Source organism: Giraffa tippelskirchi, chromosome 5 (genome assembly GCF_054371585.1).
Source record: "Giraffa tippelskirchi isolate mGirTip1 chromosome 5, T2T-mGirTip1v1.2.pri, whole genome shotgun sequence".
NCBI classification, from domain to species: domain Eukaryota; kingdom Metazoa; phylum Chordata; class Mammalia; order Artiodactyla; family Giraffidae; genus Giraffa; species Giraffa tippelskirchi.
Genome location: NC_137279.1, coordinates 37400444 through 37419745, shown reverse-complemented (window position 1 = coordinate 37419745; position 19302 = coordinate 37400444). Strand labels below are relative to the sequence as shown.

Here is a 19302-nt window from a genome sequence, read left to right as displayed (position 1 = left end):
GTCTGATCTGCACAGCTGGGCCGTGCTGGCTGGAGCTGCCACTGAGATAACAGATGTCCTTCCTGGTGCTAAGACAGTCCACCCCCAGCCAGTTCACGCCCTTTCCCAAGATGGCATCTGAGCCTGCCCAGGTCTGGCCTCAGGTGGTGGTGCTTTGTTTTCCTCATTCTGCCCAAGTGGGCACCTGCTTTTCTCAGCACTCTCTGCCTGCAATGTGCCTGCCAGCCTTGTATATGGCCAGCCTTGTAATCTCTTTGGGACCTTAGCTGCCCCAACCCTAAAGTGGGAGAAGATAAAAATATGAAACTCCCACCCAATGGTCTGGTTAAAGGACCATGATGCAGTCGAGGTGAGGGCGGAGACCCTACCTGCCTGGGTACTGCTTTGTTGTTGTTCAGTCGCTAAATCATGTCAGACTCTTTGCAACCCCATGGACTGCAGCACACCAGGCCTCCCTGTCCCTCACTATCTCCAGGAGTTCGCCCAAGTTCATGTCCATTGAATAGGTAATGCTATCCAACCATCTCATCCTCTGCCACTCTGTTCTGCTTAGCTCAGAGCAAATGTTTAATCCAAGGTGCAGAGTGAGTGAATAAGTAGCTGGAGAAATACCAGGCTGAGTTCCCCCGAAACACCCTGACAGTGCTCCTGTCTGCAAGACAGACCATCTGGAGGGGCAGAGAGAGACAACAGGGAAGCTTATTAACCATCATCTCTTTATTTACAGCTCAAGAGAACGCATGCAACACGCCACCATGGGACTCAAGGGTGTAGCACCTTCCCGCTTCCCTGTTCCCCCCATACTTTATAAATAGGAACCACAGTTCCCCAGGGAAGTTCCCAAGAGCCAGAAAACCCAACGACTGAGGCCCCAGGCCCAGATGCTCCACTTCATTTTCTCTAAAAATAAAGGCCAGTTCCAGCCCAGGAGGCAGGGCCTTGGAGCCTGCAAGTTGGTCACTGCTGGTTATTAACCAGGCAAAGTAGATCTCAGATCGGTCAACTCACACGCCTATGCAAACGCCCCCGAATCATCCCAATGTCCCTGACCATCTGACTGTCCTGACTCCCCTTCTGTATCTACTGTGTCTCTGAACCTTTACTGTGCACAAGGACAGCCTGGAGAACTTGTGAAAACCCACCCCTAGAGATACTGATTCAGCAGGTCCCAGTGGGGCCGGGATCCCACATTTCTGCCAAGTTCCCAGGTCTTTCCCCCACAAGACTGTGGAACGGATATTGACGGTGGGAATTGTGATAGGGAAGACTTTTTGTATCCTATTACAAATTAATCACTACAGGGACATTTCCTATAAACTTAAATTACACATAATGGCCCATTACGGGGAACCCTGCTTCCCAGATAACGAGCATTAAGCTAAAATACCTTTGTTTAGCACACAACGGACATCCTGATCAGGTCCACCTGTGAATGACTGACTGCAGGGAGGAAGAGATGAAGGCTGATGGGAACCAGAAAGTGTTTGAGTTTCCCCTTCAAATATAAAAGGAGCCTGAATTCTAACTCGGGCAAGATGGGGTTGGCTGGCTTTCCGAATAAAGTCGCTATTTCTTGTCCCAACAATAACCAAAAAAGGACAGAAGGGCCAGAAAGCCTTTTGCATCCAGAAGAGGCTGCTTATCCTCCACCAGACCACCATCCTGACTTAGGATTCAGTAAATATACTCCCTGTGATGGAAGCCCCTGGTTCTTCAGATTGGCAAGTCCTACCATGCCCTCCCCAGCACATGCCCTCCCATCTCCCACAGGAGTGAAGATCATCATGAAGGTCATGGTGTCCCTGTCAACCTCATGCAACCCCCAATGAGGAGCCTTAATAGTTTGCCCCTCCTGCTGTCTCTCCCAGCACCCATTTTTCCTTGCTGTTCTGTTGTTTTATAAACATGTTCCTTGCAGGTTACATGGATGTCTCTCCAGCTGCAAAAGGGATCCCTTCCAGGAAGCTGATGCCCGTCATCTAGACATCAGATCGTATTGGATATGTTGAATATGGCTTGAAGTAAGGCAGGCCCTGATGCTGGGAAAGATTGAAGGCAGGAGGAGAAGGGAACGAGATGGTTGGATGGCATCACCAACTCGATGGACGTGAGTCTCAGCAAACTCCAGGAGATGGTGAAGGACAAGGAAGCCTGGCACGCTGCAGTCCATGGGGTGCCAAAGAGTCAGACACGATTGAGTGACTTAACAACAACAAAGGCTCCACCTGTAGCTTCTAGGTGGTGGAAGGGGTCTTGGCTTCGGTACATGATGTATGGCTTGGTGATTCCTCAGGGCAGGTGAAGCTGTCACATTCCCATGTGGCATGGCTCTCGTGTCCTCTGACCCTTCGCCTATCTCTGGCAGGCTCAGGAGCCACTCTTGGCATCACCAGACAAGTCACGGAAAGGCAGCCCCGTGGGAACAGTAAGTATCTCTGGGGAATGGCTGGAAAGCTCCCTCAGGAGGAATGCAGGGGGCACAGGTGACCGTCCCAGTAGCTATTGGTTTCCACTTGGCCTCCTGCTCAGCTCTTCCCAGCCTCAGGGTAAGGAGGGGGGATATATTTAGAAACTCCTGATCCTGTTGTTGCAAAGCCACTGACATCCACAGCTCTGCCTTAGTGGACAGAATCTGTACATGCTGCTTAGGGCTGAGTCCAGAAGTTTTCCAAACCTCTTTGACCACAGAATCCCATCCCCTGTTTCCTAAGGGAGCATCTCACAGCCCTGTGTTCCAGGGAACATGCTTTGGGGAAGGATCCTGAATGGTGACTTTGAACTGATCTCTGAGTACATGATAGATCACTGTCAAAAGACGGAATACCTGCTAAAATCATTCTAGAAAATAAATTAGCTAACACTGAGGGCTTGTTATGTGCCAGGCACTGTAGGAAGCATGTTGCTAGGATTTTGTATTTACATCTCACAACACCCCTATGAAGGAAGAGTGATTATCCCCATTTTACAGATAAAGAAATCCAGGCACAGAGACCTTAATGAAGTCTCCTGGGGTCACCAAGGTAGTGAGTGGTGGAGCAGGCCGTTTGTCAGCAGTTGCACTCCTGCAGGAGGATGAGGGCAGGGCTCCCAGGCCCAGGCCCGGGTGAGATGTTAGAGCCACCCGGATGCCTTGCAAAAGTACGATGCCCAGACACAACCCAGAGTGATTAAACCAGAATCTTTGCAGGTGGGTGGGCTCAGGCACCTTTGAAAGTTTTGGTACCTTTGAAAGTTCCCCAGACTGTCCTAATGCGCAGCCAAGGCTGAGACCAGCAGATTAAAGCAGAGATTGGCAAACCATGGCCTGGGCTCCAAGTCCAACCCACTGCCTGTTTCTGTGTAGTCTGCAAGTTAAGAGGTTTTCACATTTTAAAATGTGTTTTAGAAAATCAAAAGAATAATCATCTGTGACAAGTGAATATTATCTGAAATTGCGTGTTCATAAATAGCTTCACTGGAACACAGCCTATAATATTAATATTTATCTGGCCGTTTATGATAAGTTTGTTGAACCCTGGATTCGAGGATATTGGCTTATGCACCAGCAAAAGAAATTTAAGGTAGACCTAAGGAAGAACTTCTGGCAGAGAGGTTTGTTAAACACAGAGGGGGCTTTGGGACCCCTAACCCTGGAGTTAAGAGAATTCCACGCACTTTGCCTTTGCAAATGCAAAATGGAAGTAGCTAGGGCAAAGAGATAGGCCCTAAATTTCTAGCCAAGGAGCTCCCTTGGTAGGCACTGATACCTCCATTGAGCCTTCCAGCTTTGTCCTAATTTTTTGTGTTTCCATCACTGATGGCCAGGGCCACCCTTACCACTGCCCACCACACCGACCACCCACCAGACAAAAGCAATTCTGGGTTCTCTGCCTGCAGCCACCCTCACTAGGGTTCTATCATGATCTCAAATCGGCCACCCCATATGAGGCACACAGCACAGGCCTTGTCTGGTCTCAAACAGACAAAACTGCAGGCGGATTCAATTTTCAAATAGCCGGCTTTGATCTCTTGCAGTCCTCCCCTCCCTAAGATTCCCATGCCCTTTGAACTTGAATAAGGAGAAAAGAGCCCGGTGTATTTGGTTTCTTCTAGATCTGTTTGCCTTCCTCAGTGCCATACCCTTGACCCCAACTGATTTTCCCAATGGAGTAAATAGCCCTGGCATCCTGTGGGCGTGGTCCCTCCGGCAGGGGTCCAGGCCAGCAAGGCATCTGGAGAGGGGAGGTTTGCAACCTTGTTTGCCTCGGACCTGAGGGTTGGTCAGGAGTGAGATGCCAGGTGGAGGGATTTAAGTGATTCTCCTGAGGTGGCCACTAGAGTCACATCAGCTCGGAAAGGTGTTCGGGTGGGCATCATGGGTCTGGCCTGTGATGGATGCAGTTAGAAGAGATGCCCCCAACTCCTCAGTACACTCTGTTGAAGAAGTGTAGACCTGCAATGGTCTCTGGGGGACCTAGAACCACTAAGATGTATACAAAGTGGGTGCCAACTGGCAATGTGTGTTTTTGAGTCCATGCTTGCATTAGATTCTCAAAGGTCATGAACTCCAAAAGCCAAAGAACCCCTGGGGTGGCAGCTTTCAGGCCCCTCCAAAGTGCACGTCCCAGGACGCGGTGAGCAGGGCCATAGACATAGGAACAGCTTTACCATTTTCCTTAAACATTTCCTGTCTCAGAACACCAGTTCGCCAATCTGCCCAAATCCTGCCTTGTAAGCAAGCAGGTGCTTAATGCACATTTTCTATTTTCTTTTTCTTTTAAACAATACACCTTTGTCCAGGGAAGGAAGAGAATTGTCTGTTATTCCAGCCTTCACCACAGCAAAAGGAACCACCAGGGAACATGTGTCTCTCACCGAAAGCCACGGATAACTTGGAATGAGTCCTTGGTTGTGGAAGAGCAAGGATGTGAGCCTTGGAGCTGGGCAGACCCAGGTTCAGATGCCGGCTCCACTCCTGACTCCCCAGGACCTGGTGCTTTCAGTGGGGTCCCGGGTCACCAGGAGCATCAGCAAGCCCTGAACCTTGTTAGAAATGCAGAATCGACTGAATTGGAATCTGCATTTTAACCAGATCCCTGGGGATTCTTCTTACACAGGTGAAGGTTTGAGGAGCACTGACCTGGGACCCTGGACAAGATCATTTAAGCCTGCCTCAGTTTCCTCACTTGTAAAATGGTGATTATGCCTACTTTAAAAGGTCATGTGATAAACGAGATAACGTATGGCCCGCGTTTAGCACAGTGCCTGGTACATAGGAGGTGCTTTGGTGCTCATCTCCCGCCTCTTGGTTCCCCTGTCTCTCCAGGAGTTTCCATTCTTTCCCAGCTCAAAAACCTCTTCCTTTTGAAACTCGAAACCGTTGCGGTGCTGCGGTCGGACGGTAGAGGGCACTCTCGACATTGCCATCGCGGAGAACACGGACACCGGGATGAGCAGGCGGTGTGGGTCTCCAGTCCGCCCGGGGGTGGGTGCAGGTGAGCTGCTGCTCGGCTCCTGGGCAGGGGCAGTTCGTCCAGGGCTCGGGACGGAGCGTCCTGGATCTGAGCCTGCAGCCTCAGTCAGCTGGTCCCGCATTTGATCCGCCACCGCTAGTTATAAACAAACTGCCCGGCTTCTGCAAACCTCCGGAGCTCAGTCCCCGGGCCGGTGCGGAGGAGCCTCGCGAGCGCCGCTAAACGTTGATGAAAGACCCCTGGTCGCCGTTGGCCGTTTCGGGCTCCACGCAGCGCCCCTTTCTCCGGGTGACCCTGCGGTTCCGGTGGAATTTGGCGTAGCAGCGCAGCCCTGAGCGAAGAGAGGCAAGGGGAGTCAGACGTGAGACCAGCCAGTCCCCCCCGCTCCTCCCTTTCCCCCTTGCCGCGGCCTCGCACCGTTTCACTATCACTGCCTTCTTTTTTTCTGCCCTACAACCAATCCATCCCCCCGCACAGCAGCCTGAATGGGTTTAAAAAAGAGAATCACAGACGGAGAAGAGTGAACAGATGGAGCGCAGGAGATATTTAGGGCCACAAAACTGTTTCGTGCGATACTATCTATAATGGTGGGTACATGTCTAGTCTTTGTCAAAACCCAAGGAATGTGCAACACAAAGAGTGAACACTAATGTAAATTATGGACTTAATAATGTACCACTATTGGTTCACCAATCTTAAAAAGTGTACCACACTATTGTAAGATAACAGGCGAAACTGTGGGGGGAGGCATATGAGACTGCTGTATTTTCTGTCTAATATTCCTGTAAACCTAAAACGACTCTAAAAATAGTCTATTAAAATTATTTTTAAAAGGGATGCAGGGCTTCCCTGGTAGTGCAATGGTAAAGATTCTGTGTTTCCAATGCAGGGAGCTTGGGTTTGATCCCTGGTCAGGGAACTAAGATCCCACATGCCATGCAGCACAGCTAATAATAATAATAAATAAAAGATTCTGCCCTTCCCTATAAAACCTCCCGTGGTTCCCCACTGTACTCCAAAGGAGATCTAAACTGCTTCCCCTGGCTTACAAGACTCGCCGGGACCTTCCCTGCCCCCGTCTGCTCTCTTTACCTCCCACTCCTCCTCACTTGGTAACTCCAGCCACACCTAGACTTCTCACTTTTCCTCATACACCCCACCATTTCCAGCCTCAGGGCCTTTGCTGTTCTCACAGCCAGAAATCCCTTCCTGAAGCTCTTGGCATAGCTGCTCCTTCACAGTCCCTTCTCAAAGGGACCCTCCCTGACCACCTTAATTAGAGTAGGCGTGCCCCTCTTGGCCCACCAGTGGAAGGGGTTCCTGCTTGGGCTAAATCATGGCCGATGATAGACATTCCCTGGCCATACATGGGTAGGCATGTTTTTCATTTCAGGCCACATCCTCCTGGGACTTCCCTGGTGGTCCAGTGGTTAAGAATTCACCTTGCAGTTCAAGGGATGTGGGTTTGATCCCTGACTGGGCAACTAAGATTTCACATGCCATGGAGCAACTAAGCTCTCACCGCAACTACTGAGTCTAAGAGCCACAATTAGAGAGTCCATATGCCACAATGAAGATCATGTGTGCTACAACTAAGACAGCAATGGAAAAAAAAAAAAAAAGGCCATATCCTCCTGATTCGAGGTCGGGGGTTAGGGAAGGACGTGTCAGTGTGGTCTGAGCAATCTCTACATTTCCGGTTAGGAGTGACCACAGGGAGAGGGGCCATCACCAATTTAAGATCCTCTTATGTCACTGTAAAGAGAATACAGAAATGCTGTGAAGTTTGTGCTTAGGGGTCTAGAACCGACACCTGGATCTCTGAGCCTTCAGATCTGTGGCCACATGAGTGACACTTGGGAGGGGCAGGGGATCATGAATGAATAGGAGTGTATGGTAGCCATAGAAGCCCTTCTGGAACCCTCCAGGCTGGCCTAGACTGCTGGACTTCAGCTCTGGGACCTGAATCCAACATTTTAGGATTTCTCAGAAGTCCTCAGGACTCCTGGTCCTCATGAGGTTTCCTGGCATCACTTGGATCCCTCTGCTGTAGCATCTGGGCGACAACCTCTTCCTGGACCATCTTTAAGGAGCTGTCATTTCCATTCAATTTCTTTTTTTTCCCTAGAGTCCGAGTCTCCAGGGAGGAAACGAGAGTTTTGGCGGGACTGACCAAGATGGGAGGGACCAGGGAAATGAGCAGATGGGGCTTTGGCTGCACAGTTATCTTTTGAAGGCCTGGAAAGCTACCCCCTCTTAACTGAGGCCCAGGGGAGGAAGGAAGGATGGCTTCCCTGGTAGAGGGCTGCCCACTGAGCATCCAGCAGAGCATCAACAGGGCATGTGCAGCAGTAGGGCCACATCCCCCTTACCTGGGCAGGCTGGACCTGGAGGTCCTGGTGTTATTCCAGGCTCCCTGGACTGAAGTCCAGCCTGCTATGCATCTCAGTCTCCTCCTCCACAAAATGGGCCCCCACCTTGCACACAGACAATAGAAGGCGGCTTCTCAGCATCTCCACCCTTGCCTACCTCCATCCCCTCACCTCCTAGCTCGTCCCTGCTTCTCCAGCCCTGCCCCGCACAGTCCTGCAGCCAAAGTAAGCTGGTATACTCAAAAGTCAGACCAGGTCATTCCCTTTCTTAAAACCTGCTGAGAGACTTCCCTGATGGTCCGGGGGTTAAGAATCCGCCTTGTAATACAGGAGACACGGGTTTGATCCCTGGTGGGCAAACAAGGATCCCACATGTGGTGGAGCAACTAAGACCCGATGCAGCCAAATAATAAATACTAAAACAAGAAAAATAAAAACCTGCCGACATCTTCCCATGATAATGTAAATGAAGTCCTGATCCTACCCTCCAGCTTCTCCCAGCCCCTCTGTGCCACCGTGTGGCTGCTGTGTGCCAGGCGCACTCGAACATGCCAGCCTTGCTCCTGTCCGAGGTCCTTGCCTTTGCTCTGCTGCTTGCCTGGGACTCTCCCTTCCTACCCCACTTCCCATCTTCACGTGGCTAGTTCTGCTGTCCGCTCCTGTCCATCCTTTCTAAAATAATTCCCAGGCCAGCCTTAATTATTGTCTTTACAGTTCTACTCCTTTTTACAGACACCTACTTATTTGCTTGTGTGTGTGTGTTAGTCGCTCAGTCATGTCTGACTCTTTGCGACCCCATGGACTGTAGACTGCCAGGCTCCTCTGTCCAAAGAATTTTCTAGGCAAGGATACTGGAGGGGGTTGCCATTTCCTTCTCCAGGGGATCTCCCCAAGCCAGGCTTTGAACCTGGGTCTCCTGCATTGCAGGCATATGCTTTACCATCTGAGCTACTAGGGAAGCCCAGTTATTTGCTAACTGTCACTCATCTCACTAGAATGGAATCCATAGGTGGAGAACTTGTTGGTTCTCTTCACCCCTGAATCTTCAATGTCTTGATCAGAACCTGGCACATAGTAGGCACTCAGGAAATATGTCTTGACCAACTGGACAAATGAATAATTGAACTGAAGCAGTTTTATTGCTTTCACAGCAGGTAACTTTTGAGGCTCATGTGAGCAAAAATAAGGTGTGTACCTCAGGACGGTCCACAAAGGGACAGACGTCAAACCCCTCACCCTAGAGAAGTGAACCTTGGAGGTGGGATGACATCCAGTAATTATTGTGCATTTTCAGTATTTTGTTTTTAAAAGAGTGCTTGTCTCTTAGATGTATATATGGAAATATTCACAGGTAAAATATCTAAATTCTTAGGAGTTGCTTCAAAATCCTATTGCCAAAAAAAAAAAAAAATCCTGTTGCAGTGGGGGAACTAGATGGTGTGGGGAGAGCACAGATTGGCCATGAGTGAGAATTACTGAAACTGAATGATAGGAAATTGGGGTTCTTTATACTATTCCAATGACTTTAATATGTATTTGAAAATTTTCAGAATACACAAGTTAAAAAATACTTCCCCTACTTTTCTAGCTACATAGGTTTGCGGAAGTGACTTAACCTTTCTGTGCCTCAGTTTACTTTTGTGTGAAACGGGGAGAATGATAGCTCCCTTCTGAGATGGTTGTGAGGATTGAGGAGCTAACAGGTAGAGTGCTTAGCACAGAGCTGGGTACATCTAGGCACACCTGGGCAGAAGGGCACGCACTGCTCCAGGTGGGAGTTCAGAGCTCCCTCAGAGGAGCTCAGAGGGTGCCAGCTGGGTAAGAGCCTCCTTCCTTGGGAAAGTGCTGGGAAATCCACTCCCCACCGCTTGTTATCACACTTGGAACGTCTCCCCTGGGATAGAATTCTGGTGTGAAAGCACCAGCCTTCTCAGGTTTGATCTTCTTTTAAAAGATATGCTTCTCTGTCCTCCCTTCTCCTGTCTCCAGATCATGGGAGATCATACCAGCTTGTATTTCAAGAGGTGAGAAAAGCAAATCTGAGCAACGATGCCAGGAATGGGAAACTAAATGAATTCACAGATTGGGAAAGCACCGAGCAAAGCTGTTCCTGCTGGTGTCTTCAGTTCCCCAGGGATTCTCTCACCCCCTTCTCTGCCCACCCCTGCCTTGAGGAGAATGGGAGGTGGCAAGGTTCTCGGCGCCGAGGGAGCCCCTGGCATCTGGCCTCACCTTCCATGCACATGCAGTCATCAAAGCATTTGTTGTTCAGGCCTCGGTTGTGGGGCGTGCAGAGATGCTCCCGGAGGTCGCAGCAGGTCCCTGCCCACATGGCAAGCACACGCGGTCAGCCGTGCCGAGCAGACCCTCCCTGCAGCCCCATACACGCTCCCGCTGGACAGGAGATCCATCATCTCCGTGGCGGGGCTGCCCCTGGCAGGGTGGACCATCTGGTGCAAAAGGCTCCCAGCCGGAACCACCAACGGATGTCCCAGCCGAGGTCCCCAAAGGGCGGGCGCCTGAGACCCTAGACTCCCCAGATGGGCAATTGATTGATCATGGGAGGAGGAAAGGCCCTGTTGATTCCCCACTGGGTGGAAAGGCTGGGGGGGCCGCCAGGTGTGGAGTCAGCGTGGAGCTGGGAGGGGCCGCAGGGATCACGGACGCCAACGTCCTCTTTTGACAGATGGGGAAACAGAAGCCCCCGAGACGCAGCCCCGGGCATGACCTCGCCCACCACAGAGCCAGCTCTCAGAGCTGCTGTCCAATTGGCCCAAACTTGAGCCTTTTCTTCCTGCTCTGGGTGGAAAAACCGTTTGGAAGGGAAACAGCTTGTCAGAGAGCTGGTGATCTGGTTTACACAATGCCAAATGATTCAGTTGGTGTTTTGTAGAATATTCTGGCTACTGAATTAACAGGAGCTGAGGTGTGCCACTCGAGTCTCTGCCCTTGCAGTCCACTGACCAGGAGAGTAGTTAGCCACCAGCCCCCACTGTTAACACCTGCAGGAGCCTCCTGGGCTGATGATGTCACACTAGGCCTGAGCAGAACAGCCCAGGCAGTGACTGGCTGGCGGAGGAGCCAGGGCCTGGCTATTTCTGCCCAGTGGGGGCCTCTTCTAACAGGGAGTCTTTGTTCTGGAGCTGCCCACTGGGCTGGCCGAGATTGTATCAGACTCCTGTCCATTCCTCCTTCCTCCCGCTCTTATTATTCACAGGCCTTATCCCCCACCACCCCCGAAACCTCCTGCCCTTCTAACTCCATCTCGGTTTCAGCTGCCCAGAAGTCCTGAGTGACCCAGTCGAGGGCCAGCGGTTTAGACCATCCATCCAAACCCCAGGCCCCTGTTCTCAGACTGTCTTGATGGGCTCAGCTGCTGAACAGGTCAGGATGTCATCAAAGCACCCACAGGAGCCCAGCAGTGTCACGACAGGATGAGGACAGAATGAAGCCTGACAAGACATTAGAAGTCGGGAGAAGGGTCATCCTGACTTAAGGCAGTGTGGGGCAGCGGTTCAGAACCAGCCGACTCAGGTTTGAGCCACTTCCGAGCTCTGTGATTACAGCTGAAACACTTGGCCTCTCTGAGCCTCAGTTTCCTTGCCTGAAAATTGGGAATTACAGGGTCCCTCTCTGTCTGGGTTGCTGTGAGGGTGAAATAGAATAAAGTATGGCAGCAACTCTCATCAAAGTGGTTGTTATTATTTACCACCCTTAAAGGATCCTGCTCATGTGTCTGGGAAGACCCACCTGCTCCCACCCCCACAAGGGTTCCCTCAGTGCCCTGCCTAGTGCCTGGAACACGATGCTGGTTCGGTACCTGGCAGGCAGTCCTGGTGATGGTCGCAGGGCTCCCCCTTAGCCGGTGATGTTTCGTTCCCATCACTGGAGAGTTTGCCGCGGTGTTTCTCTGGGGAAAAAAGGACCTGTAGTTAGAGGCTGAAGCTCATCTGAGCAGAGATTAAGCACTGGATGCCAGGGTCAGAGTGCTCACACCACCACTCCCACTGTGTGGCTTGGGTAAGACATGAAGCCTCTCTGCCTTAGTTTTCTCTTCTCTAAAATGGGATCAGGGGACTTCCCTGGCAGTCCAGTGGTTAAGACTCTGTGCTCCTAATGCAAGAGGCATGGTTCTATCCCTGGTTGAGGAACTAGGATCCCATATGCCACATGGAGTGGACAAAAAAAAGGAGGGAGGGCTTCCCTGGTGGCTCTCTGGTAGCTCAGATGGTAAAGAATCTGCCTACAATGAAGGAGACCTGGGTTCAATACCTAGATCAGGAAGATCCCCTGGAGAAGAGAACGGCAACAAACACCAGTATTCTTGCCTAGAGAATTCCATGGACCGAGGAGTCTGGAGGGTCATGGGGTCCCAAAGAGTCAGACACGACTGAGCTACTAACACACACTCCCTAGTGGTTCAGTGGTAAAGAATCCACCTGCCAAAGTAGGAGACACGGATTCACTCCCCGGGTGAGGAAGATCCCACGTGCCTCGGAGCAAATAAACTGGTGTGCTACAACTCCTGAGCCTGTGCTCTAGAGCCTGGGGAGCCACATCTACTGGAGCCCACCTGCCCTAGAGCCGGTGCTCCCCAACAAGAGAAGCTACTGCAGTGAGCAGTCCCCGCTCCTCAACTAGAGAGTAGCCCCCGCTCTCTGCAACTAGAGGAAAGCCAGGCAGCAACAAAGACTCAGCCAAAATAAATAAATAAAAACAAAATTTTAAAATACTTTTAAAAAGGCAGAGGGGATCAACAGCAGAACAGACCTGTTTTTTTTTCCTTCAGGTTAAAGGAGTAGAACCCATTGAGTGTGTGATGAGCACTCGAGAGCAACATGTCTATTTCAGGTATCTGTTCCCTTACAGACTCCATGCCCCTCTCCCCAACTTGGACATCTGTAGGTCAGACTGGGGTCGCCAGGCCCCTATCCCAGGGCATGGTGGGGGAGGGGAGGAGCCCAGCAGGGGCATGGTGCGGTGGGCAGACGTACCTTTCTTCTTTGTGGATGGCCAGACCTCAGGCTTTAAGTCTTCATAGTCAGTCCAGTCGAACAAGGCCATGTCCAGTGTGGGCATCACCTCCCCGTCAGGCCTGGGGTGAGTCTGCAGAGGAGGGTGGAGAAGAGGGAGCCTGAAGATCCCAGAAGGCGGAAGAAGAAATGTGGGGCTCCAGGATCAGAAGGCAAAGGAGGGGCTCCTCCTAGGCCAGCTCATGGCGTGCTGGAGAGCCTGCATTCTCAGCCTGGGGACTTCGAGATGGCCTCTGGGACTCGGGCTCCAGCAGCTACTCGGGCAGTGTCTTCCCCCAGCAGCCACCCCCAGGCAGGGCAGCACCTACAGGCAGCTGCTGCAGTCCCCAGGCTCTCTGCGGCTGGGGGATGGGGAGGCAGCTGTGTCCTCTCAGGAGGAAGCCCAGCTACTCGCTCCCCTGTCCCTTCTCTCCCCTACAAATGTCCTCAGTTCTCCATGGCATGACACTGTTGAGGCCATGGCCATGGCTCAGTTCTACTCGTAGTCCCCCGTCAGTGGTCTCAGGGCTAGATCTGTGCACAGTAGAACGTGGGCAATAATGGCTCAACAGTAAAGAATCCACCTGCCACGCAAGAACCACAGGAAACCTGGATTTGATCCCTGGGTCAGGAAGATCCTTTGGAGGAGGGCACGGCAACCTACTCCAGCATTCTTGTCTGGAGAATGCCATGGACAGAGGAGCCTGGCGGGCTACAGCCCATAGGGTCACAAAAAGTGGGACATGATTGAAGTGATTGAGCATGCAAGCATGCCATGGGGCTGGATTCTCAACAGATGGGCTTCAGGGAGCCCTTCAATGGCATGGATAACCGTGGATTTGTTGGAGATGGTTTATCAGGATCTCAAGGGAGTACAAGACCCAAAAAGAGAATAAGGAAGATCTCCTGCTAAAAAAAGTTTTACTTCTTCTATATATATTATTTTATTGGTCATGTTTAAATGATTTTATTTTGAAAAAAATGTTCAAAGCCACAGAAGAGGTGCAATGACACACTTCGTGTTAATTGCAAGAATAAATACCCTTTGTCTAGACTCACCAAGGGGTTTTCCCTGGTGGCTCAGTTGGTAAAGAATTCACCTGCAATGCAGGAGTCCTAGGTTCGATCCCTGGGTTGAGATGATCCCTTGGAGAAAGAAATGGCAACCTCCTGCAGTAGTCTTGCCTGGAAAATCCCATGGACAGAGGAGCCTGGTGTGCTACAGTCCGTGGGGTCACAAAGAGTCGGATATGACTTGGCGACTAAACTACCATAGACTCACCAATGGTTGGTGTGTTTGCCACATTTGCTTGCTTGCTCCCTCTCTTTTTAAAGGTCTGAAGCAGATGCGTCAAAGTGTTAACTAAAGCTTGTTAATTCCGGGTTGTGGGAACATGGTTTTAGACATTGTTATTCTCTGTCTTTTGCGGGATGTACAAAATTCTTCCCCAAAAGCCTGACTTTTCTAGGTTCAGAGACCAGTGTGCTGAGCTGGCACTTGATTCCTTGGCATTCCATAGAATGAGCCCCTGGACCACTGCCTGGACAGTGGCAGCACTCCCTGGACAGTGGGCCGGCTGGCCATAGCTGGGCTGGACGGACATCAGGAGAACCAGCTTCCATCCAGCCCCATGGGCCTGGACCAACTCCCTCCCTCCCCTGTGCCTCAGTCTCCATAAAGGGACTAGGAGTGGTTTGCATGAGGTCATCCCAAGGATCCTTCCAGCCCCTTACCTGGGGCCACAGGGATGTGACGGGCAGGATCAAGGACTCTTCGGTGGCAGGTGCCTCAAAGGTAGTGAGGTAGAGTATGGTGGGGGCCAGGCTAGTGGAGGATTCCTCCATCAAAGCATCCGGGAACTGGTCTTCTGAGAGCTCCACCTTCTTCATCAGGGAGCTGGGGCCTCTGACCAAGGCTCGGCCTGAGACAAAGAGCAGGGAACACAGCGACTTTATCTGCTCATCACCCCCTATCGGCCCACAGCAGGACCCGGATTTTTTTGCTGCAAGCTAGGGGGCAGCAGGAACCATAGGACAAGTTATTGGCTCAATCAGCATCCCCGCTGCCCACCCTCCTGGGGAGGGAGCTGGAAACAGGAGCCTGGGGGCACGATAAGGGGTTATGTCTAGGATGAACTTGCAGTGTTGCTGGGGATTCTCCCTCTAAAACAACATTCCAGCAAGTCCAAGTCCAGCTTGACGGAATGCAGCCAGGGATGTAAGTGCAATGAATGGAAACCAGTAAGATTAACCATGGAAGGTTTCCTGGAGGAGGTGAAGTTTGTAGGATTAACCATGGAAGGCTTCCTGGAGGAGAAGTTTGAGTAGGGGAGTAAGGTGACGAGGCTGAGAGGCATTGCAGAGGGGAGAGGCCTTTGAGAAGGCTGGGAAGTGAGAGCTCCTGACGTGGTGATGATGACCCTGCTTGCTGAGCTGCAAGCATGCCATAGCTGGGACAATGTTGCATGCTGGGTCCTGCTTTACAAGCGTTATTTCACCTAACCTTTGCAGGAGCTCTGGGAGGTAGGTACTCTTTCAGTCTCATCTACAGGGAAGGAAATTGAAGCACAAGGAGGTTAGGTGACTTGCCTGAGGGTGCACAGCCAGTGAGTATTGAAATCTGAATTCAAACCCAGGTCCATCTAATGCAGAATCAATACTTTTAGCCACTGATGCCGCCTTCCAAGACACATGGGCATGGGGTAGGATGAGTGTGAGGGGGAAAGTGTGCAGGGTTGGGGGGTGGTCAGAAACCAGCTTCCCTGGCTGTTCAGTCAGTAGAGTCTGCCTGCAATGCGGGAGACCAGGGTTCAATCCCTGGGTCGGGAGGATTCCCTGGAGAAGAAAATGGCAACCCATTCCAGTATTCTTGCCTGGAAAATTCCATGGACAGAGAAGCCTGATGGGCTACAGTCCATGGGGTCACAAAGAGTAGGACACGACTGAGTGACTAACACACACACACACACACAGGAACCAGGGGGCTTCAGGAAAAGCTAGAGGGCCCACGCTTATGCTTGCCTCTTTTTCTCAGACAAGAGCTGACTTTAAGGTTGGTTGGGTCCATTGGGGCCACCCCACCCTCCTGAGATGAATCCAGCCTGAGCTCCAGATGGCCACTGTCCCCTCCTCTGCTCACTCACTCTTGTGGGAGGGCCCCATTGGTCCACTGGAGCTGGGACTGGGGCTGGGCTGGGCTGAGTGCATGCAGAGTGTACCCCTTCCAGTTTGGCATCAAGGATGTTACCACCCTCAAACCAACCTGACACATGATCCCCAGGGGTGGGAGGCTGAGAATCTAAGCTGGATCCCCCTCTTCTGACTGTGTTCTGTCCACCTGAGGGGTTTCAGTGGGCCTGGCAGGGAAACAAGCCTCAGTTGTTTGCAGGAGAAAAGGGGGCTGAGGCTCCATCACCCACTTCCTGCAGAACTCTGCCCCCATCTATGCCTGCGGCACTTGGCCAGCCCCTAGAGGCAGTCTTGTCACACGAAGAGACTTGAATCTGAGGCTGCCTGCCTGGGCTCTGGCCAGGGGAGACTGGGGAGGGGTCAGCTGGGTGGAGATGCTGAAACATGTTTGTTTTGGGGAGTCTGGAGCTCACAGGGGATTTGGGAACATGAAGGAAGGTAAGGAGGTTGGACTCTTGAGAGTCTCTTGGACAGCAAGGAGATCAAACCAGTTTATCCTAAAGGAAATCAACCCTGAATATTCATTGGAAGGACTGATGCTGAAGCTGAAGCTCCAATACTTTGGCCACCTGATGCAAAGAGCTGACTCATTGGAAAAGACCCTGATACTGGGGAAAATTGAAGGCAAGAGGAGAAGGGGACGACAGAGGATGAGATGGTTGGATGGCATCACTAGCTCAATGGACATGAGTTTGAGCAAGCTCCGGGAGATAGTGAAGGTCAGGGAAGCCTGGCAGGTTGCAGTCCATGGGGTCACAAAGAGTCGGACGCGACTGAGCGACTGAACAACAACAACAAAGAAGGATGGGGAGGAGACTCCATCAACAAACAGGGCAGAGGGAAGAGAAATAAGGATGTGACCACTCTCCTTGGGTCAGCCTTGTCCAGGTCAGAGGACATGGATGGATTCAGCATTGAGAGAAAGTTGAGAATTAACTAGTGAATAGAAACAACCACTGCTGCTGCCCCTGCCAAATGACAGGCACTGTCCTAGGTACTTTGGATAGCAAGACTTCTCTGAATCTACTGTGAGGATAGAGGGGGCCATGCCCTCACTTTGCAGAAACCAAGGCACAGAAAGGTAACTTGCCAGGAAGTCCTGGGGCCAGAATCTGAATTGGGGCAGATCTGGCTTCAGAGTCTAAGCTCTTCGCCTCTGCTCTGCGTTTCAGCGCTGATTAAGTGATGTGCTTGGAGGGCACCGAATTGTGCCACCTCTGCTCAAGACTGACAATAGGATGGATTTAGGTCAGACATGAGGTAGAACTTCCTGAATCAGGAGGATGATCTATGGATAAGACTGAGCTCCTATGGCCACATATCCTTCTCTTCCTCCCCTGCTCCACCCCGGCCCTGGCCTTTCCCAGCACCTCTTCTTACCAGATCACTCTGAATATAGTGAGACCCCTCTCTTCCTCTGAGGATCCACTACCTGCCCCCTTTGGGGCATCCAATTGTCCTCCCAGGAAGCTTGTGCCATTGACCCCACCCCCAGCCTCCATGTCTGCCCCCTGAAGTCCATCTCCTTGGTCATATGGGTCTGATCCCCTTCCTCCACTGCCCCGCTCCCCCCATTGTAGGACCCCACCCCCTCGCAGACCTCCAGCTACCTCTGTGCAGCCTCAACCTCTCCTTCCGTCTCTTGTGCTCCCTGCCTCGTTTCTTCACCCTCTCTGACCCTGGAGCCTGGCTCTCCTTCTCGGGGTGGGGCCGAGTCAGTCCCCGGAGCAGACCTTTGTCCTGCAGCAGGCCTGCAGGACTCGGCCCATGCAGCAGCCCCTCTGCCCCTGGGAGCCTGGAGGCCTGCCTGGTGGCAGTGACCACAGCCCCATCCTGGGTCCAGCCAGGTGTGCCTGGGCCCTGCTCCTTCTTGCCCAGGCCCCGCCGACGGTGGTGGCTGGCCTGAGGCGTCCACAGTGCTGGTCCCAAGAGGTCGATGTGATTCTCCGGGAGGTTCTGAGCAGAGCTTCCGGGTCCCAGGGAGCCTGCCAGGCTTAGCTCCAGAAGCAGGAGGAAGGCGAAGAGCAGCATGGGGGCAGCGTGGGTGGTGGGCCCAGCCAAGGGCTTCTTCCTGCAAGAAAAGTAGGACCATGAGGGGGCAGCTCTGCAGCCCTCCTCCACATCCACTTTCCTCTCATTCACACTCTTCTTTCATAAGTTGCTTACTACATTTATTGTTATTTATTTATCAGTTAGCCATGCCGCATGGCATACAGGATCTTAATTTCCCAGCCAGGGATCGAATCCATGCCCCCTGCAATGGAAGCGTGCAGTCTTAACTACTAGACCACCAGGGACATCTCTCCCTAACTCACACTGTTATAGCCCAGTCTTTTTCAACAGGGATGGAGGGGGACTTTGATCCTCCCCCCACCCAGGGGACATTTGGCAACATCTGGAAACATTTTAGGTGGCCCAAACTAGGCAGCACTACCGACTTTACTGGGTGGAGGCTAGGGATGCTGCTAAACACTCTACAATGCACAGGACTGTCCTGGCCCAGAAAGACCACAGTGCCGAAGCTGAGAATCCCCGGGTTTCAATAGTTTTAAGAAACACCCAGGTTCCAGTCTAGATTCCTTTCTTCTGTGCAAACCTCTGCCTTGGGCTAAGTTCCCAGGAATGAGCTGAGTCCCTCCAAGCTCAGAAATAGGCCTATAGTCCCAGAGACTTGACTCAAAGCCTAAAATCAAACAAATGGAATAATAGCATTTGAGCACGTGCTGTAAGAAAGAATCGCGTTCCACGCTTGGTGTGCGTTTTTATCACTTGGTCCTTTCTGCAACTCTCTGAAGTGGCGCCTATTATTTTCTGAAGTGGAAATTAAGGCTCAGAGAGGCTGAGTCACAGGGAGTAAGTGGCATTTAGTCATTGCTAAGCCTGTGCCCTGAGCCCCCACGTGCTGTTCTGGGACAGCCCAGCCTTGCCTTCTCTCTTCCTCCAAGTTCTAGGCAGGTTCTGACAGGGCTGGCACTGTCCCTCTTGGGGCGGGGGTGGGGGAGGGGGGCACTTTGGAGGCTGGACTCTCACCCTGCAGGGTGGGGTGAACTACCTCTGACCTCCCCTGGGGACAGCCTGTCCTTCTGCACTGGAAGTGGGGGCATCTCATGGGACCTCACTGCTCCCCTCTTTGCACTGGAGGAAGAGTCAAAATTCCCGAATGTTTCCAGAAGAGCTTGGAGCTAAGCTCAGGAGACTTGTGGTTGGGGGACAGTGGGGATGTCCCCCCCCCCACAGCCCTCCCCTCTCGACCCCCACCCCCCGCCGACCCCACCA

General features: G+C 52.0%; 1 protein-coding gene and 1 long non-coding RNA gene across 3 annotated transcripts in view; one reads left to right on the top strand and one right to left on the bottom strand.

Annotated features, from left to right (window-relative positions):
• Window positions 1–702: 702 nt before the first annotated feature.
• Window positions 703–19302, bottom strand: part of DRAXIN (dorsal inhibitory axon guidance protein) — a 32739-nt gene continuing 14139 nt past the window's right edge. Inside the window, exons 2-7 of one of the 2 annotated variants that reach the window (XM_081491395.1) lie at window positions 17637–18097; window positions 14572–14759; window positions 12820–12931; window positions 11646–11735; window positions 10058–10147; window positions 703–5784 (exon numbers count right to left, since the gene is read on the bottom strand). In XM_081491395.1, the coding sequence (XP_081347521.1) occupies window positions 5672–5784; window positions 10058–10147; window positions 11646–11735; window positions 12820–12931; window positions 14572–14759; window positions 17637–18057 (1014 nt within the window). In that variant the 5' untranslated portion in view covers window positions 18058–18097 and the 3' untranslated portion in view covers window positions 703–5671. Of the gene's footprint in view, window positions 5785–10057; window positions 10148–11645; window positions 11736–12819; window positions 12932–14571; window positions 14760–17636; window positions 18098–19302 lie in introns of those variants that run through there. The other variant, XM_081491396.1, reaches the window with a different exon arrangement.
• On the top strand, window positions 5728–11511 carry LOC145506526 (uncharacterized). The gene is made up of 3 exons (XR_014053998.1): window positions 5728–6040; window positions 9815–9849; window positions 11101–11511. It is a non-coding gene; the product is annotated as an uncharacterized LOC145506526 (long non-coding RNA).